The sequence below is a fragment of the Nycticebus coucang genome, chromosome 10, assembly GCF_027406575.1.
Source record: "Nycticebus coucang isolate mNycCou1 chromosome 10, mNycCou1.pri, whole genome shotgun sequence".
Classification (NCBI taxonomy): Eukaryota; Metazoa; Chordata; class Mammalia; order Primates; family Lorisidae; genus Nycticebus; species Nycticebus coucang.
Genome location: NC_069789.1, coordinates 16,433,002 through 16,452,959, shown reverse-complemented (window position 1 = coordinate 16,452,959; position 19,958 = coordinate 16,433,002). Strand labels below are relative to the sequence as shown.

Genomic DNA, 19,958 nt, shown 5'->3' with positions numbered 1-19,958 from the left:
TGTTGCAACACTACCAAATATCCCCTCTGGGGGCACAAAATCTCTCCAGATAAATATCACCGTTTAATCTCATTACCTAACTTGCAGTGATCCAGCTTATTTCCCCCCCATCCCCACCCCATCAGTTACCAATTATTTTTAGCACCTTTTCATACACTTGACAATTTAGAGGATTTTTTCTATTAATTTTTTATCCAGGTTGCTGGCCTCTTATTGTTAATTTAGAGACGTGCCCTGTATGCTCATGACACTTGTCCTCTATCATAAGTGACATGGCAAACGTCCTGCCCCACCCTTTCAGCTAATATTCTATCCATCCTTGCTGACAGAAATCCCATGTTTTTATGAAATCAGATTATTGTGCTTTTAAAGTTTTATTAAAGTTCTTCCTTACCCTAGGTCACTGGATATTTTCCTCAGCCATCTGTTTACTTGTTACCTTTTACAATGTGGTCCTTAACACACATCGAGTCCGCCTTCCACATAACGTTGGGTGGGAAGCATTTCCACTTCTCTATAGTGAGAATTTGTTCAGTAAAGAACTCTTCCTTTTCCCTGCAGTTTCTGATGCCCCCTTGATTGTAACCCAGGCCCCCATCTGCTTGTGCGTGGGTGTGTCCCTGAACTTTTCATCCTGTTTGGTTGATCTAATTGTGTGTCCTTTCACCAATACCTTTGAACTGTAATTCCATGGCCTTGAAATATACTTTCCTAACTGATAGACAAAGTCTCTACTCCTTTACTTTAGTGCAACTATTTCTCCATTAATCATTTATAGTAAATTTATTAAATTTCTTAAAATGTCCAACAGGAATCTTTACTGAGGTTGCACTAACTTTATAAAATGATGAGGGAAGAGTGAGCATTTCTGTATTCTTCAGGAGACCATCCAGGATTGTCCAGATCTTCTTCTAATGCTTCTAATTTTTATAGTTTTTTCTTTTTAGTCTTTGTATATTTGTTTATTTTCCAGATACTTTATACCTGATTGCCATTATGAGTGGCATTTGTTACTACTATAACTACTCATTTTAGGTTGAATTATTCTTCCCCTCACCCCCCAAATTTATATGCTGAAGCCCTAACCCCCAGTTCCTCAGAATGACACTGTATTTGGAGATCGGACCTTTAGAAAGGTAATAACCTTAATTAAGTTACAGCAGGTGGCTGGGGTGGGCCCTGGTCCAATATGACTAGTGACCCTATAAGAGGAGATTCGGGGCGGCGCCTGTGGCTCAAGGGGTAGAGCGCCGGTCCCATATGCCGGAGGTGACGGGTTCAAACCCAGCCCCGGCCAAAAACCAAAAAAAAAAAAAAGAGGAGATTCGGACACAGACGGACATGAGGAGCAGCCTTTGTGAGGACACAGCAAGGTCAGGAAGAAACCAAGCCAGCTGGACATGTTGATCGTGGACATCCAGCCTCCAGAACTGAGAAAATAAACTGCTTAATCCATGCAGACTGTGACACTTTTTTATAGCATCCCTAAGAAACAAATATGTTGCTCTATAATTTTTATCTTACATCCAGGTTGCTCTCCTGTTTTCTACCTGACTTTAGGTGGCCTTAGAACCCCTAATGTCTTCCTTGAGACCCTCTGGGTACCCTAGCACTTGTACAACTGGAACATTCATCAGACTGCCTACGAGCACAGGGTCAGAGCAAAGACACTTCTGGGAAAGCCTCTGAAGGTTCCCTGCTCCTGCCCCCAACAATGGTCAGCATTCCTGTCCCCAGACTGGGCATTTTCCCTCCGTGGCTGCAAGTGCTGAACATCCCCAGGTGGATTTTGTCCCTCTGTGGATGGCTCCTCGTTACAGAGAAACACCTTTTCTGGATATGTTAATAACACACATTGAGTTACCATCAGAGCTGCCAAATCTGAGACTTAGGAATTATAACAAGTAGACATCATAGTACACGTGACCCACAAGTGTCATCACAAACACCAGAGATCAATCCATCAGAACACGAGGCTTCAATAAGCACAGTGCTCACTCTCTTGGGTTAAGTTTGGTCCCTAATGTGGCAAGGTCCAGTGCCTGATGGTAAGTCAGAGTCCGTCTGCCCGAGTCACTGTTTTTCTCAGGGGTATTAGTTTTATAAGCTTATTTGATATGGAAAATTGACATTTCCTTAATCTATAATTAGTAATTTGCCACCTGTGCTTTAATGAATGGAATAGGATTGACTGGCCATGTTTAATTTTGTATTTTTCCCCCGGTCCTCTGGCCACCCTGTCCTGAATAACCAGAAAAGCTTTCAGGGAGACAGCTTTTCAGAGCCACAGGCGCTTAATATGATAAACTTGTCTCTGGAAAGTCTTATCATAGCTTCTATCTCACCTGAGGGTTATGCAGGAGTCCTCCAAGATAGAGCCTAGCCTTCCTGCTCAGAGTCATCACCTCCCACAAACCCTCAGAGAGGACGGTGCTGAGACTGCCTGGCATGAGCTCTCAGCAGCATGAAACCTCTGTCCCCTGTGCAGCTATAATCATCTTCCCAGGCTTCCAGCAGAAGCTCAAAATAGACACAAGTAGCATTTTAAAAATGGCTTTATTAAAGGGTATGAGTATAAAATATGACCAAGTTACAAGTTGTCAGTAAGAATCTATTATTTTTGAAAACATGTATCAAAGTAAGGAAGGATGCTCCTGACAGCCACACGGGAGGTAAGTCTCGGCTGGAGATGGACCCGTCCCCAGTGTAGACAGCACTCCCAAACTCAGAGGGCCAGGGAGGGGCCTCCAAGTAAGACAGAGACTGGCTTCTGATTTCTTGGGGGAACTTATGTAAAAAGACACCCAATCCTTATGGGGTGCTATAGGGATCCAGCATTACAAATAGGCTTCCCCTGAAAAGTGTTTGTTTTCTAAAAAATAAACATAAACTCCTGATTTTAGAAATTGCATCTTGATGCATGGGGAAGGGGTGGCAAATGCAGAATTTAATTTTCCCTCACACTGACACAGACTCCCTAGAGGTGACAGACCAGTGATTTTCAACCAGTGTGCCTCAGCATAGTGGTGTGCCATGAGAGGATCTTAGGTGAGCTGTGAAACCTTTTAAAGATCATTAATTAAATTATTTTCAAAAGAAGTTTAAAGCAAAGTATATTATTTTATTTTTTACTTTTTTTGTTTCTTTCTTTTTTTTTGATCAACACAATTTAAGTGTGCTGCAAAGTTTAACAATAGGTTCAAGTGTGCCACGAGATAAAAAGGTTGAAAGACACTGGCATAGATTTTGCCCAGGTGAGAAGGAAGATCCCATGGACCAGGCAGGATGGAGACCGATGCCCCCCCACCCCCCTTCCAGGCCCTCACTTCTTCCCAAGCAGAGCAAAGCAATGTGACTTTCAGATTGGAGGATTTCATTTTACATTTAATCTCAGGGGCTATATCATTAAGAAATGCTATTATGAGAGTTAACCAAACACTACTGGGTCCCAGATGGTACTAACTGAGACAGAAGTTTTCAATAATTCCTACACCTCTCAGCTCTGAGGAGAACTTAAAGGGAATATTGAGCTTTGTGAGAAAGTGGGAAAGAAATTAGAATTTCTCCCAAGAAAACACAGATCACCCTGACCCACTGTCCTACAACACAGACTGCTTTTCCCTGCTACACAAAATTTAGGGACTATAAAGTCATACACACACACTTGCTACTACAGGTTTAAAGCAGCCCCTCACCCTGAGGCAGCAGAGGCCGCACAGGCCGGTTCTGAGGCTCCCTGTAGGACCCTGCTGTCCCCCCCAGGGGAGCTGGCGCCCAGCTTGGGCTGTGCCAGCCGGGACCTGTGAGCTTTTTTCCCTCCCCACCATGCAGGAAACTGTTTTTCCCTTGCATGTATCACCTATGCTTACGAGGCATACAAGGAACCTATCTACATTTCCGAGCTGGAGGGAAGGTGCAGCCAAATGAGGTTCAGAAACATGAAGCAATTTATAAGAATCACAGCAAATGTTGGCTAAACCCCAGATTTTGGCAGAAATTTTCCTGGAGGACAAATGATGCTATGTGCCTTATTTGAAGCCAGATAAAATATTCTAGAAATCATTTCAGAAGATTCTATGAAACAGGACCTTTTTTTTTTCAAAAATGCACTTTGGCATTGAAACCAAGTGCTCACTGGCAGGGTGACAGGGATTAAGGCTTCAGGTGAGAATGCAGTGATGACTGTGTTGACATCACAAAGTACAGGGCTCTAGGCCCTGCTCGGACACCTCCTACTGCTCAGGCACCATGGGGCAGAGCAGCCTGTGAACGCACTGGCTTCCCTGGTGGGCCACCTGCTCCACCGGCTGCCTCCGAGTGTGCACCAGTTCTGAGGGATACTGTTGCTGTGATGCCACAGTGGTTTCTGAGGCTATCAGAAACTCTACTCTTCCACTTCCAATGGTGTCAAGGCTGGTGGAAGGTCCATTATGATGTGACCTGACCAGTCCTTGGGAGGGAGGATGTCCACTGCCCAACTCATCTCACACAGGAAGGCTCTGACAACCAAGGAGAAGATCCTTGTCCTCCATCCATGTCAGCATCTGCTCTGATGCCTGCAAGCCCCCAAGACAGGGAACAACTCACAGGACACATAAGTAACAAGAACAACCAAAAGGAAACTGCTACAAAACCAAGAAAGGTGGCAGTCCCACAGCTAAATCTAAATACAAAATAATGAAAAGTTAATACAAAATTTTTAAACATGCAACTCTTTTTGAACAATGGTAAGTATCAGGGCAGGTAAAAAATGATGTGTTTTGTCTGCCGTGTGCCAACAGTCTGCTCCCTTTGCATGACGTGCTGGTAAGAGCTGTGGCTTCAACAAGAGAAGCTTTAGGCAGCAGTGAGTGCTAGGTGTGAACTTCATTACAGACCCTTCCGTGGTGACAGCCAGCACGATAATGTCACAGCTGAGGACACCACTGCCAATCGCCCAGCAAAGGGAACCCCATATGTTATAAGGGGGTGTGTGAGGAGAAAGAACGGAGGAGATGGAAATCCACTTTGATGATTTGTGACAGTGTTGAAAAAAATGCCTCCTTAAGGAAGGAGAACCGGCCAGCATGGCGGGAGAGGGCAGGTTTTACTCACACAACCTACTGAATTCAGAGCACTCTTTAAAAGTCCAAATGCAAAATTTGTTATCAAATAATTGAAAATAGCATATATATTTGGTTATACCACAAAAGGGAAAATCTGGCAAAACTGACCAGTTTCCAAATGATTAAGAAAAGAGTATAGTGAAATCGGGAAAATACGTAGAGAAAGGTGGCCCTTTGGATCCTCATCCACCATGCCACTTTGGAGAATATTTGGGGGTTCTTACGTTTATTTTCCCGTCTAACACATTTTACCAATTGTCCAGAAAATCAAATCCCGTCTTCTTGATGACATTACATGGGCTGACCTGCAGAAGGGACAAAAGCACAGAAGGCGTGAGCTTTTCTATTGGTTAGGCACAACCTAAAAACAGCATCTCATTTAGAGCAACCCAAATGAAACAGCCTGCTTCTGTCTCAGAGGTCCCCTGACCTCAATTTACCTCGGCTCCTGGAATCAGAAAATTAAAGAAGACTCACAGTAAGCGGGGCTCTGCCAATGTCCAGCACTAACCCCCCTCCCATCCCAGGTTCGTGTGGCAGCTTATAGTCCTACTCACAGAGAAAAAGGGGACAATATTGCTAATTGTCTATAAATCTTTTCTGTTTCTGAATGCCAGCCATGTTTAAATTTATTCATCCTAAAATAAAAGAACAAATTACAAAGATATTCTTTCTAACATTAAAAAAATACATCGGATGACAGAGCCAAACTAAAAAGAATTTGCAGTCAAGGGAGTGAAAAAAGTGAAGAAAGAATCTAAAGTTTATGCTTTCAGACCCTGTGAACGGTTATGGAACGATTTTCCCAAACCCAGAACATTCTTGGTTTCAAGGGAAATGTGCCGAGCTGGAAGTGCCCCTCTGTGTGCACAAGTGTGGGTCTGACGCCTCCTGCCAGGCTTCCTCTCAGCAGCCACCTGTCCTCCAGTCCAACACAAGCTGCTGTGCACCACCCACCAACACCTTCCTGAGCAGAGAAACCTTGACACCCCACCCTCCATGTAGCTGGGGAGCAGAAAATGCTTCTGCGCAGACAATGGCAGGTGACGGATGGGCTCAGGGACTTGCCCTTGAAGCTCATCACAGGCCCCCATTTCACTGCACCTGTGACTGACGTGGCGTGAGTCAAAACAAGAAGCCTGGCCAAATCTCCCTCTTTTCAGGTTCCTTCCAGTTTCTTAAATGTGGTAGCAGTTCACCTAGGCTTTCCTGTCAGAGACTTTTTCTTTCCTTTTTATTATTATTATTTTTGGAGACAGAGTCTCACTCAGTTGGCCTGGGTAGAGTGCTGTGGGCTCATAGCTCACAGCAACCTCAAACTCCTGGGTTCAAGTGATCCTCTTGCCTAAGCGTCCTGAGTAGCTGGAACTACAGGTGCCCACCACAACCCCCAGCTAGTTTTTCTGCTCTTAGTTCAGAGTGGGTCTTGATATGTTGCTCAGGCTGGTCTCGAACTCCTGAGCTCAAGCAATCCACCTGCCTTGGCCTCCCAGTGTGCTAGGATTACAGGTGTGAGCCACGGCCCTGGCCTAGAAACCTGTTCTTTCAAAAATGTTATGCGCTCCTTCTGACTCCCCACTGTCCACACAGAAACCTTTCTGCTTCTCTTTACAAAGGAAACTTTCACATATTTTATGTAAATACCCCCTTCAGAAGCCACAAGTGCAGTCTCAGGGAAACAGCAGTAACTAGGGACAGGGCAGAACTGAGCCCATCTGTAAGAAGGAGCCGACAGGCAAGAGGATTAGACACAGAAAACAAAAAGAAGAACTGCAGCATGCATCGGAGGACGAGGAGAGCAGAGGGCTGGAAGCACCAGGTGCCTAGACATGGAGGAGGAAGACAGGGTGGACCGTGGACGTGGAGCTGGTAGAAGGCAGAAGGCGCTGGAATGGCCCAGCCGGCTCCCCTTCCTTGGGAGGACAACATACACAGTGACCTGCTGAGGGGGGTGTGGAAACACTCCAAACCCCTCCAGAAAACACCCAGGGTCATTAGAGATGATCACAACTCAACATCAAAATAATAAGCAGCCCAATTTAAAAATGGGTGAAACATAAGAAAAGATGGAGACTATACATCTCTTGTATTTACCTAGATGGCAAAGTTTACCTAGATGAGATACTTGGCAAAGTATCTCAAGAATGAAAAAAAAAAAACATCCACTGTACTCAGTACGAATATGAAACCAATGTATATGTATAAACAACTACACAGCCTCACGAAAGAAAAGCACAAGTATTGTCTGGGGGTGGGGAGGGGCAGGAGGAAGGAGGGTGTTTGGCAGGATCTCACCTGATGTGCACAATGTGAGGGTGCTCAGCACGCCCCTTGGGGGAAGGGCTCAACTACAACTTGACTTTACTTAAGAAACGAAAACAATGTAACCTAAACATTTGTACCCTCATATCAATCTGAAATAAATAAAGTAAATAAACAAAAAATATAGAAAATACTCTATGATTACACACAAAAATGAAATAAAAATGGGAGAGAGAATTGAATGGATGTTTCTCCAGAGAAGGCATACACACATCCAAAAAGCATGTGGAAAGATGACCAGGGAAAGGCAAATTCAAAGCACAGCAAATCCAAAGCACACCTCATCCCCAATCAGATGGCAACCAAAGAAAAAGAAAATGACAAGTGTTGGCAAGGAAGTGGAGAAACTAGAACTCTGTGCACCATTGGTGGGAATGACTGGGCAGGGGAAGGGAGGGACAGGGAGAGACGTGTTAAGGATGTAAGTGTAAACTACAGCTAGAAAGGAGGACTAAATTCTGGTGTTCCTTACCATTGTGGGATGAGTATAGTTAACAACAGTACATTATATAGTGTCAAATAACCAGGAAGGGGATATTGAATGTCCCCAACACAAAGAAATGATAAATGTTGGAGCTAACGATGTGCTAATTACCCTGATCTAATCACAGTACATTACATGTATTGAAATATCACTGTGTACCCCCAAAATATGTATTATTAGTGTTGATTTAAAAAATAAAATAATTTTAAAAAGAAACAAAGAAAGTAAAAAAGACGGTACAGCTGCTATGAAAATCAGTATGGAGGTTCCTCAAAAAAGTAAAAATAGAATCACCATATGATCCAGCAATCTTGGTCTGGGTATATATATACCCAAAAGAATAGAAAGCGGGATCTCAAGAGATATTTGTAAATCCCTGTTCACAGCAGCATTATTTACAATAGCCAAAAGGTGGAAGCAACCCAAGTGTCCATCAGGGGATGAAAAAATGTGCCACATCCACACCATAGGATCCCAGTCAGCTGTAAAAGGAAACTGACACCTGCTGTAACAGGGATGAGCCTTGGGGACTTCATGCGGAGTGAAGTAAGCCAGCCACAAAAAGATAAAGACTATAATTCTACTTACATGCAGTACCTAGGATAGTCAAATTCATAAAAACGGAAAGTAGAATGGTGGTTGCCAGGGTCCGGGAGAGGGAGAAAAAGGGAGTGAGTGTCTAATGGTTCCAGAGTTTCAGTTTTACAAAACGAAAAGAGTTCTGGAGATTGATAGTGGTGATGGCTGCACTACACTGAAAATGTACTTAAGTGCCACCGAATTTACACTGAAAAATGGTTAAAATGTAAATCTTATGTGTACTTTAACACAATAAAAACAGTTTAAATATAGTATGTTATCATAAAAAAAAGTGAACACAAAACAGCCAGTGAGTTTTGAGGGCCAGAGGAAGCCAGGCAATTCCAATGTGGAACTGTGTCCTCCTGAGCAATTTCTTAGCCGGGCAGCCAGAAGAAGCCCAGAGAGGCGCATACAGCAGGGAGATCTGAGCCGAGGGCACTGTCCAAAGGTTCCCAGGGGTCCCAGGGCAGCAGCTCCTCCACTCCCTCCAGCCGCAAATCTAGATCTAATCCTAAAGAACAGGCTATTGGCTACCTGGGCAGCTACCAAAGAAAAGACCTCTAATCCCAATGGGGGGCCCTGGCTGCAGTGCCCGGTTCCTCCTCTGACAGCATTGAGCTCACAGGCTGCTTGTGCACTGACACATTTGCGTAAGAATAACTCTCACCTCCCACCTGGTCCTCCCTCAGAACCAGGCCGCTGGAGAAGCTGTGGACCCTGTCTCCTCCCTGTGGCCATGCTCACCTGTGAGTGGTTTTGCCCCTTCTTTTCCCTTCTCCTCCCTCAGTCTTCTAGGAAAGCTCTGAATGGCCGGGGGACATCACTTTGTTGTCCTCGGTAGAGTGTCGTGGTGTCATAGCTCACAGCAACCTCCAGCTGTGAGTGTTTTTGCCCCTTCTTTTCCCTTCTCCTCCCTCAGTCTTCTAGGAAGGCTCTGAATGGCCGGGGGACATCACTGTCCCAGGCCACATGGTGCAGTGCAGTGGGCACAAGCAGTGTCATCCCCAGTGTATTGACATGGAGCCTTGTCAACGAGCCCAGCCTAACGCATGGGCAGACCATGATTTCTCCCTGAGAAATGGCTTTCAGACAAAGCTATATTCAAATGTATTGCTTTGTTCCTCATTAAAAAAAGCCTCCAAACCATGGCCTCCCTCTAAAATTCAGACTATCTTTTTTTCCCCTTGCTTTTGAGGGATCCTCCAGCACTAATGCCATTTTATTATTATTTTTTTTTTAGAGACAGAGTCTCACTTTGTCATCCTCGGTACAGTGCTGTGGCGTCACAGCTCACAGCAACCTCCAGCTCTTGGGCTTAAGCAATCCTCTTGCCTCAGCCTCCCAAGTAGCTGGGACTACAAGTGCCCGCCACAACGCCTGGCTATTTTTGGTTGCAGTTTGGCCAGGCCGGATTCGAACCTGCCACACCTGGTATATGCCACCGGCGCCCTACCCACTGAGCCACAGGCGCCACCCACTATGCCATTTAAAGTCATGAACAAATATGTGTCTTCTTTTTACCCTCTCACTTCCTAAGCACCCACAGCCAGCAAAGGGGAGAGGCCATTGCTCCTACCAAGAAAAAGGACGAGCATTCAGAAGCCGCCCCTGTCCCTTACACCATACAAGCCTGCTCTCTCCACCACCTGCCACCTCAGCAGGGAAGGTCAGCTTTACCTGCCAGTCCCTGGAGAGAACTCATTTCTCTGAAGCCCTCTGAGGACATGTAACTCCAACCTGCAGGCCAGTCCTTCCCTGGAGCAAGAGTTCCCTGCAGTTGCAGTCTTGGTGGAGGCTCTGGGGACCGTCCCCTTCTCTCACACCCCTGGGGACACCAGAAGGTATCCCCACTGCCCACACAGCTGCCTTCACCCAGGAGCTCTCCCGACCCCACACACTCGGAGGGGCTACCACACGCGGTGAAACAAGTTGGGGCACCCAGAGAGACTTGTGAACTCCCCTCACTGAGCGTTTTGTTGGTGCCAGAGCTATTAACAATCAGCTCCCTGGCTGCAAAAGTACACCAAGGAAGGGGAAGAGAAAAGGGGAGAGGTGGGGAGGAGAAAAGCACAGTGGCTGTGGCCTAGGTCCCAGGGTCCTTCTTCCTTGGCACAGGAAACCCGAGGCCACATCCACGCAGGCCACCCACCTGTGTGAGCTCGGGTTCCGAGAACAGGGCGTCCTCCCCGTCGTCCGGGCCCACATCCGGCTTGGCAGGGGCGGCCTCCAGTTTGGCAGGGGCGGCCTCCGGGACCCGGCCCGGGAGGGACGGGGCAGGCTGGGGCCTCTCACCCTCGGTGTGGCCGGGAAGGGCACGCTGCTCCGGGCGGGGGGCGGCCGGCCTCTCCCCCTTGGCCTCCCTGTCCTTCGAGGCAGGCTCCTGCCGGTAACAGGCAGGTAAGACCTTCTCCCCTTTCTCTATGGACTTGATCTGGCTGGGGGTCAGCGACTGGAACTCGGCCTCGGGCCCCTCCCCTCGTGAGCGTTCGGCGTTGATCTTCCAGAAGGATGCTTCCTCCTCCTTGCGGGCAGGCCCCAGGGCGTCCAGGCTGGAGGACCTGCTGCCCTGGGACGACTTGAGCGCCTGGGAGCCCTGAGGAGGTTTGGGCAGGGGCCTGGGCTCACCAGCCGCGCTGCCATTGGTCGGCTCCTGGATGGATAAGGAGGATACGCTGAACTCCATCTGACTCTACGGCCACGTGGAGGGAAGAGAGAAGAAGGCAGGTCCTTAGAGTCGGCTGGGGGCCCTGCCCGATAACACCGCCTCCCCAGGCCCCCCCAGGCCAGTCCTTAGAGTGGGCTTAGGGCCCTGCCCACTAACAACAACCCCTCCCCAGGGCAGTCCTTAGAGTAGGCTTAGGGCCCTGCCCACTAACAACACCCTCTCCCCAGGGCAGTCCTTAGAGTGGGCTCAGGGTCCTGCCCACTAACAACACCCCCTCCGCAGGGCAGTCCATAGAGTCTGCTCAGGCCCTGCCCGCGAACACTCCCTCCCCAGCGCACTTACGCCTGGAACCCGCGAGTCGCTGTGCCGCTGGGCACTTGCGGAATTTTCTGTCTGCTGAGTTTGGGCTATTTTCAGGACTGATGTTGCATACTTGAAATGCACCAGAAGCTTTGATCTTCCATTCCCATCACTCGCTGTGCTACCAGCAGCACGGAGACCCCTGAATTTCACTAATGGTTAAGGGTACCCACCTGTCCCCTCAGTGAGGTTCTGGCCTTCCCGAATAGGAACTGCCTGGAAGGGGCAGTCCCCACTAGGAGGGTGAAGAGGAAGGGTGCGGGCTAGAACATGCTGCCCCTCACCAGGTCAGGGCCCAGCCCAGCCCATCACCACCCAGAGCGCAGCACAGGGCAGCTGATGTGGCTTCTGCGAACCTACAAAATGCTCTCCTCCATCCAGACGCTGCTGACCACTGTGACCTCTAAACAGGATATTGCTGAGCTGTTCTGACCCACAAAATCATTACACGCAAACCTAAACATTCTCTTTGGAGTAGAACATCCCCTTCCAAGCTCTGCAGAACAAGCAATTTGCAACCTCAATAATTTCTAAAATCAATCCTGAACATTTCCTTACCATTTCTACTCCTTTATACTCCTCCACTTTTTGTGAAAATAAATCAATTGATTAATTAGTAACAAAACCATATTACAGAAAGTTTGAAAAATGGAATAAAGAAAAAAAAATCAGCATAACTCTTCGCTCTTCCCATAATCACTTTTTGTGTTTCTGTGTTAACTTTTTCTTTTTTTTTTTTTTTTTTTTTTCAGGTTTACATGAGAATTTATTTTTGTAGTAAGCTATGTATAATCCAAAAAGTAAAATAACATTTGTATGTATCATTATTAGTATCCTTATCTCCAGGTATGAATGCACTCCCAATACACATAGCCATAGGCGAGTCCCAGTCTTACTTCAAATGTTTAAGTAACGAGGCAAATCTATCTGTAATGTTCTCTTCTGATATAAATATTTTCACATCCATATTTTATGAAGCTGTGGTCCTGTTAAGGTATGAAATTTGGGGTGCTGCTTTTTCACTTCATAACAAGCATCACCTATACTGTTGCATTGTCTTTATAACCATTATTATTATTATTTTTTTTTTTGCAGTTTTTGGCCAGGGCTGGGTTTGAACCCACCACCTCCAGCATGTGGGGCTGGCGCCTTACTCCACTGAGCCACAGGTGCCGCCAAGATTACTTTTTTTTTTTTTCAGTTTTTGGCCAAGGCTGGGTTTGAACCTGCCACCTCTAGCATATAGGGCTGGCGCCCTACCCCTTTGAGCCACAGGCGCCGCCCTATAACCATTATTTTTAATGGTTGCAAAATACTTCATTCCGCAGCTGCTCACTACTACTTAACTATTTTTTCATTACCAGTCTGCTACTTCTAATCCTCACTGTTATAATTGAGGTTGCCATGAATATCTGCGTGCATGTAGTCTCTGCCCTATCTGAGGTTAATTTCTTTAGATAGATTTCTAGACGTGAAATATCAAAATACAGCACCAAAGGGTAAACCTTTTTTGTTTGTATGCTTTAGATGTATACTGTCAAATTTGCTTTTTAGGGGCTGTCCTGAATTTCTAATGCCACGAGCTATACATTAGAGTTTTTAAACTGAGTATAAAAATGTAAAACTGTACCAAATTAATATACAAAACATGGTTCTTTATTACTTTCATGCATAATACTTCACTTAATAAACAGTCCATTCAGTTCTATAAGTTTTTACAAATAACAGCACTCTCCCAGGACACTCACTGTTGGGCAGGGACATAGGGCAAGGATGAAATGATGCTTTTCCCGTATGCACCGCAGGCTCTGAACACAGAGAGTGGCACCTTTCTCTAGGTCTGGGGCTTCTCCTAAAGGCCTGGCTTCTGACAGCCACAGGTCTTCCCTCCACGTCCAGAAGGTGAAATGATGTGGCCATGAAGAACGCTAGTTCAAATCGCAAGACCAGGCTGCCCTGAAGCTCAATGTAACATGAACTAAACCCAAGGAACAGACATCTAAGCCCTGACTCTGTGTGGAGCTCTCCTTAAGAACAAATGTGGGGTGGCGCCTGTGGCTCAGTGAGTAGGGCGCCGGCCCCATATGCCGAGAGTAGCAGGTTCAAACCCAGCCCCGGGCAAACTGCAACAACAACAACAACAAAAAAAGAACAAATGTGGATGGCTCAGTGTGTCTGAAGCACCAAGGTACGCAAATTTTTACTGTTATTGTCATTCTACAAATGAGAGGTTTGGAGTGATGAAGTAAGTTGTCCTAGGTCACCAGTTCATTAAGAGATTGTGCAGCTGGGATTTCAGCATAGATGGACTGATTCCAAGGCCTAAAGCCTGAGCCATTGCACATACAAATAGCCAGCAGCCACCAGGTACAGCATCCATGGAAACCACAGAAAGCTTTACATGTACTGGGATTTCTGTAAGTATGGGCATGATCTAATTTTATTTTTAAAGAATTATTTCTTAGTGAAGCAGTCTGAATCTTCTAAGTATTTCCACATTCCACAACAGAATACAGGGACACCGTGGCCACAGAGATGATGGTTTTCCTTAAATAAACACATGACTAAAAATGGCTTGGAAGTGGGGTCCCAGACTCAGAGGACACAGCTGCCTTTGATCTGGAAATTGTAGTGTAAGGAAGGCATTTAAAATAAGCACTTTGTCAAACCCCAGGCTTTTTTGGGGACTGTAAATTTCTCCAGCAGAGTCTTTGCTCAGAAGCTTCTGCACTCTGCAGGGCGAGGCTGGACAACCAGTCTACGTGGAGGGCACCAATGGGCCACACCAAGGAAGTAGGGGCTCCTAGGCTGCCTCGGGGCCACTGCTGGAAGGGAACCCAGCAGGCCGTAGCTGGGTGTGACCACCTCAAGCAGAAAGAGGTTGCGCCCATCACTTTTTGGGTGACTGGAGACTTGGTGACAACTGTTCAGAGGAAGGTGTTATTTGGTTAGAGGACAAACCATAGAGGGCTATGCTGGGAGAAGGAGCTGCCTAGTTTGGGGGCTTTGGAGGTGAATGAGAGGAAAACAAGAACTTAGAGAAGAAAAAAGTTCTAATGAATTTGCTTCTAAGTCTTTTTCCCTACGTATATTTATGTTGTTCTGGATTTTGCAAGTTAAGTGTGACTACAAGCTCCTTTCAAAGAACAGCCCTGTGATCTCATGAAGGTAGACAGCAGAGGAGAGGGAGGGTGTAGGGGGAGGATAAAGAGAGGCTCACAGGTCCCTGACACTCGCTGTTCCCTCTCCCCCCCGTCCCACTCTTGATGTTTCCTCCCCACCACATGATAATCACCCAGGCCGGGCAATTCTCACGTGTTCCACTGGACTCACCTCTCTCATTTCCAGGACCCACCTGCCCCCTGCAGTCACCCCCCTCTAGTGCCCTTTCCAAAACCCTCCTACACACGCACATCTGCAGGGATGGATTTGCCCAGGGATGGCTGCCAAGCCCCTGCCACTTTGGCAGGGGCTTGTCATCCCTCCCCTTGATCTGGTGGCCTCAAAACATTCCTTGACCAAGAGATGAGGTCAAAGGGGTGCTGTGCCCATCCCCGTGCCAGGCCTGGCAGCTTCTGCCTCCTGATCGGAGACCAGCCAGGGAGGGACGCAGCCCTTCCACCTAGAGCACTGTGTGGTGTGCAAGTCCCTCAAGAGTACTGAGCAGTCATCCTGGCCAGCCCTCCCTCCCTGTCCTCCTGGCCAGCTCCCCCCAGGCCTACATACGAGCACCAGTGCCTTGGGCTCGCTACGGTGCTCATCATAGGGGTCCAGAAGCATCCCTGCCAGACTAAGAATTCCACAAGGCAGGACGGCCTTCCTCTTGCTCAGACACCTAGTCCAGCATCAGAAGGGCCCTTGAACTACTCAGTGGCTGCCTTGTACCTGTCTCTCAGAACATTCCAGAGCAATGTAGGTGAGGAGGGCAGTGTCCCGGGCAGTCCCAGAATCAGCAGGCTCTGCAGGGTCCACAGCACAAGGCAATGACTCTGCCATGAGGTTCCAGGAGGGAGGCTCCAGGGCAGTGTTCCTGCCAGCTGTTACTCTGGGCACAGACCTACCTGCAGGTCTCAGCCAGAGACAACAAACACCACACCCAATACCCCAGGGATCAGAGTAAGGCATGAGAGGGGCCAGAGCCTGGTGAGGAACCACCGGGAACACTGTAAATGCTCCAGAAGTAGTGACCAAGAGGTGGAGGCAAGCTGATCTCAGGCCACAACTCAGAAGAGCAGCGGAGCCCTCTGGTGCGTGGGACCCTCAGTACATGCCAGGCTCCTGCTGACACCTTTACACACATCCACTCACTTAATCTGCCCAACAGTCCAACGAGGTAGAGACGATTTTTATTCTCTTTTTATTTAAAAAGGAAAAGGCCTGGGATTGTAGCCCTGCACACACTATAACACCCCTACCTGAGGCTTCAAACAGGTGCCGGGCAGGGTGAGGGGAAAGGCTAGAAAGATGTAATTCTCCTAGTTCTAGAAAAAAAACCTGTTTCTTTTCAGGTGTGGAAAAAGAGCTGGGCTGTTTGGAAAGGACGTCATGTTAGCCCTCTCCCACCACCCTGAGCATGGGGCAAAGCCCAGCAGGAGGGTGCTGTGTTTGGGGGAGGGAAAGGACTGGTGGCTGACAGACACCAACACCTCAGCGCCGGCTACAGGCAGAAAGTCGGGCTTAGGGGTTCAATATAGCAAGATCCTTCCATATACTTGAGATAGGGCAGATGGGACAGTCCCTAAGGAAGCCATCCCTCCTTGCAGTCATGCTTACAGCCCCACCCTCAGTGTCCCAAGAGGCCAGGAGGATCTTCTGGGAGGACTTTATCCAGCCAAGCCAAGGCTGGGCGTCAGTCACCCGTGAGGGGAGCTGGGTCTCAGATAGTCACATCCATTCTAAAAACAGAAAGACCACAACTGAGCCCAGCCTCTATTTTTATGTCCCACTCACTGGAGAGGAATGTGCAATATTTCAGTAAAGAGGGAGTGTATGCCGCCAGAACTAACTGTTTGGCTTGGCAGCCTCTGACAGATCCAAATTGTTGAGACAAAGGCTACAGCAGTGTTGTCAGAAAATGCAATAGTTTATTGGATAAAATAATCACCAACCATTTCACATCTATTCTTTCTACCTCCACTCTGAAGAAGGAAGAGGAGGAAGAAGAATAGAAAATACTAAAATCTTCTAGACTCACAAAACTACTATCAATGGCAACCTGACAGGGACGTGACAGCATGATCTGGTGCCTGGAGACAAGCTGGGGTGTGACAGTGCCTGGTGGCCCACCCGCCCCAAGTCCCAAGGCTCCAGACATGGACTAAACTAATACAACCAGTATGTTCACCAGGCCAAGCCCAGCAGGGAGCCCCCAGGGCCTTAGGACACAGGGCTGGGGAAGTGAGCACACAAATACAATCTCAGGCTTACTGGGAATAGCCCTGCTGAGATCCAGCAGGCAGAGGATGGGAAGGGGCACTGGGCCTGGTCAAGGTTAAGGGACAGGTAAAGTCTCTGCCCTGCAGGGGCTTGTCATCTCACAGGAACACAGACACACTGATAGAGAATTCATAAACACTATCCCATTTTCATCTACCACAGAACTTCTAAACAGGAGCACAGAAGAGGGACGATTCCAAAAGCTGTGGCAGGGCTGAGAGAATGGCCTGGGCTAAGGACTGCTTGGCTCACGTCTGCCACTACATTATGCTGGGTGTCCCCACCTGTGATGTGGGAAGCTGTGAGGACTAACCAAGGCCACGCCCTGAAGGCACTCAGACCAGACCTGGGAATATGGCAAGGTTCATGACTGTGACAACCGTAAAAAGAGGGATTTTTGCTGGGGCTGGAGAGCAGGAGCCCTTCATAGGCAGCTGGGGGGACTGCGCAGAGACAGTGGGGTAACGAAAGACATGGCCCCAGAGGCTGGAGAGAACAGAGATGGGCAGGGCTGGGCAGCAGCACATCACCCCACATGCAGAGGGGAGCAGGACAGGTCTCAGCAGGAGACACAGCACAGCCCTGGACCTCAGCAGGAGTCAGGAACAGCAAGGTGGGGGGTGGGGGGGGAGGGTGCCGGGGGGGCGGAAGGGAGAGACAGAGGGTCTGGGATTAGAGGCAGAGACAGAGGGTCTGGGATTAGAGGATCCCCAAGCAGTGCAGGAGCTACGGTGTGGGGTGGGGGGTGCGGGGCAGCCAAGCAAATCCTCTATGCACAGAACACCCTGATGGAATAGTCCTTCTGTTCCTCATGGGCAGCAGACTCCTGCAGGCCACAGACAGACTCCAGCTTCAATCTCTGAGCACCCACACCACCTGCCAGGTATCTGACATCTAGGTCCTAACCTGCAGCAGGGGAGGGAACTGCAGCCTCTCAGAGGTGAAAGAAATCCAAGTATGTGTACAGCCCTGTCATTGCGCATAGCCCCATCCCCATGCACAGCATGGAGATGCTTGTGCTCGTAAATGCTTACTTCTCTTCCCCAGGAAGGGACCGGAAGGCTTTCTACCTTGAGGTTCATCAATATTGGCCCTTGGAGATCTTCTGATACCCCAGGAATCAAGGAGCTGATCTTTACCCTAGCCTACATCCCATCCTCAGACATCAGAACATCAAGTGAGGCAACAGGGAGGAATGGAATGGCAGAGAGGAGAGCCAGGGAGCCAGACAGCTTGGGGAAGGAAGGCCAGGCTAGGACTGGGAGCAGGAGTCCCAAGAGCCCAGCTAGCCAGGGCCACGGCCTGACCTCTTTGCCTCCAAATTCCCCAGCCCAGACTGCCTGGGGAATGCAAAGAATCCTCTCCCTACTCCCTGCTTCCTCCTCTGTATGGAGCAATCTAAATGCTGGGTTTTTTTCCTCTCCTACTATCAGTAGCATGAGAAAGGAATGCAGTGTTGGGTCCCCATGGGCACCGTCTCCCCTAGCACGCCTGCCAGGCCGATAGACGAGTGGAAAAGATGACAGCTATGAGCATCCCCACCCCAGGCCAGGCAGGCCTCTTATCCACGATCTAAGGGTTGGAGCAACAGAGGTGCTCCGGCCTATATTAGCCTCAGGAAGAGACACCAAGGCAGGGAAGCATGGGCTAGAAGACCGAGCAGGATTCCAAGAAGCAGGGTACGTGGCAGGCAAGCTGAGACAACCCCCTCTGCCGAGCTGGTCCTGGCTCTCCTGATCAAAGCTGCTGGGACTAGGGTAGTGACCACAGGGCCCAAGCACAGAACCAGCTCATTCTATGTTGGTGGAATTGTCAAGGGCTGGCCAAGGGAAAGGACAGGGACAATTGGGTGAGAAACCAACAACTCCTTAGATCCTTACCTCTGCCCCTGACAGCTATGACCTTGGATTGAGCTAACCATGCCTCAGCCGACCTACTGGACGCTCTGCTTGCATTCATTAAACATCTGTTAAACCAGACAGCTGAAGGGGAGCGTGAGGTTAGATCTGCCAGCATGTGAATGAATGTGTTAAATAAATGCGGAAAACAATGAAAGGAAAGATTCTGTGGCTATAGCTTTTGTCCTAAGTGAGATTTGCCTCCAAACAGGGCTCTTCATGCCCTAGGCTGGTTTCTGAGTGCGGAGTGGTGCACATCCCACAGGCATCTCTGCGTCTGGAGCACAAGGTCTGACACAGGTGGGCACACGGTTACTTCCACTGAGTAGAAACAAATCAATGGATGATTTCAGAGGTGAGAGGAGTCAGAGGTGCAGGCAGGGAAGGGGGAGGTAGTGTTTAATGGGAACAGAGTTTTAGTTTGGCAAGATGAATACAATTCTGGATGTGGTAATTAGCTTGATTTAATTATCCTATAATGTACACATATCAAAATACCTCTTCATACACCACAAATATATATGCAATTTCTCATTTGTCAATTAAAAAATAATAATAAAGGGGCGGTGCCTGTGGCTCAGTGAGCAGGGCGCCGGCCCCATATACCGAGGGTGGCGGGTTCAAGCCCAGCCCCGGCCAAACTGTAACAAAGAAATAGCCGGGCGTTGTGGTGGGCACCTGTGGTCCCAGCTGCTCGGGAGGCTGAGGCAGGAGAATCGCCTAAGCCTAGGAGTTGGAGGTTGCTGTGAGCTGTGTGACGCCATAGCACTCTACCGAGGGCAATAAAGTGAAACTCTGTCTCTACAAAAAAAAAAAAATAATAATAATAATAATAATAAAAGGGAGTTCTGGAGACGGAGGGTAGAGGTGGTTGTGCAACAATATGAATGTCCTTAAACACCAAACTGTACACCCAAAAATGATTAAGATGGAAAATTTAATGTTATGTTTATTTTATGATTAAAAATTAAACTTAAAAAAGTAACAAGCAAAGAATTAAAAATAGGAAGAAATGACCTGAGGTTGGACAATGGACTGAAATGAATGGCTGCAAGGGTAAAAATGGCTACAAGTCCTCTGCCACTCCTCATCAAGAGATGGGATCC

General features: G+C 48.0%; 2 protein-coding genes across 4 annotated transcripts in view; one reads left to right on the top strand and one right to left on the bottom strand.

Annotated features, from left to right (window-relative positions):
* CAPN9 (calpain 9) overlaps positions 1-19,958 on the top strand; it is a 274,380-nt gene that overhangs the window by 110,553 nt on the left and 143,869 nt on the right. The window lies entirely within an intron of this gene.
* Positions 4,319-19,958, bottom strand: part of C10H1orf198 (chromosome 10 C1orf198 homolog) — a 32,450-nt gene continuing 16,810 nt past the window's right edge. For 2 of the 3 annotated variants that reach the window (XM_053606702.1, XM_053606703.1), the window contains 2 exons: positions 10,643-11,182; positions 4,319-5,410 (listed from right to left, as the gene is read on the bottom strand). In XM_053606702.1, the coding sequence (XP_053462677.1) occupies positions 5,354-5,410; positions 10,643-11,182 (597 nt within the window). In that variant the 3' untranslated portion in view covers positions 4,319-5,353. The remainder of the gene's footprint in view (positions 5,411-10,642; positions 11,183-19,958) is intronic. The other variant, XM_053606704.1, reaches the window with a different exon arrangement.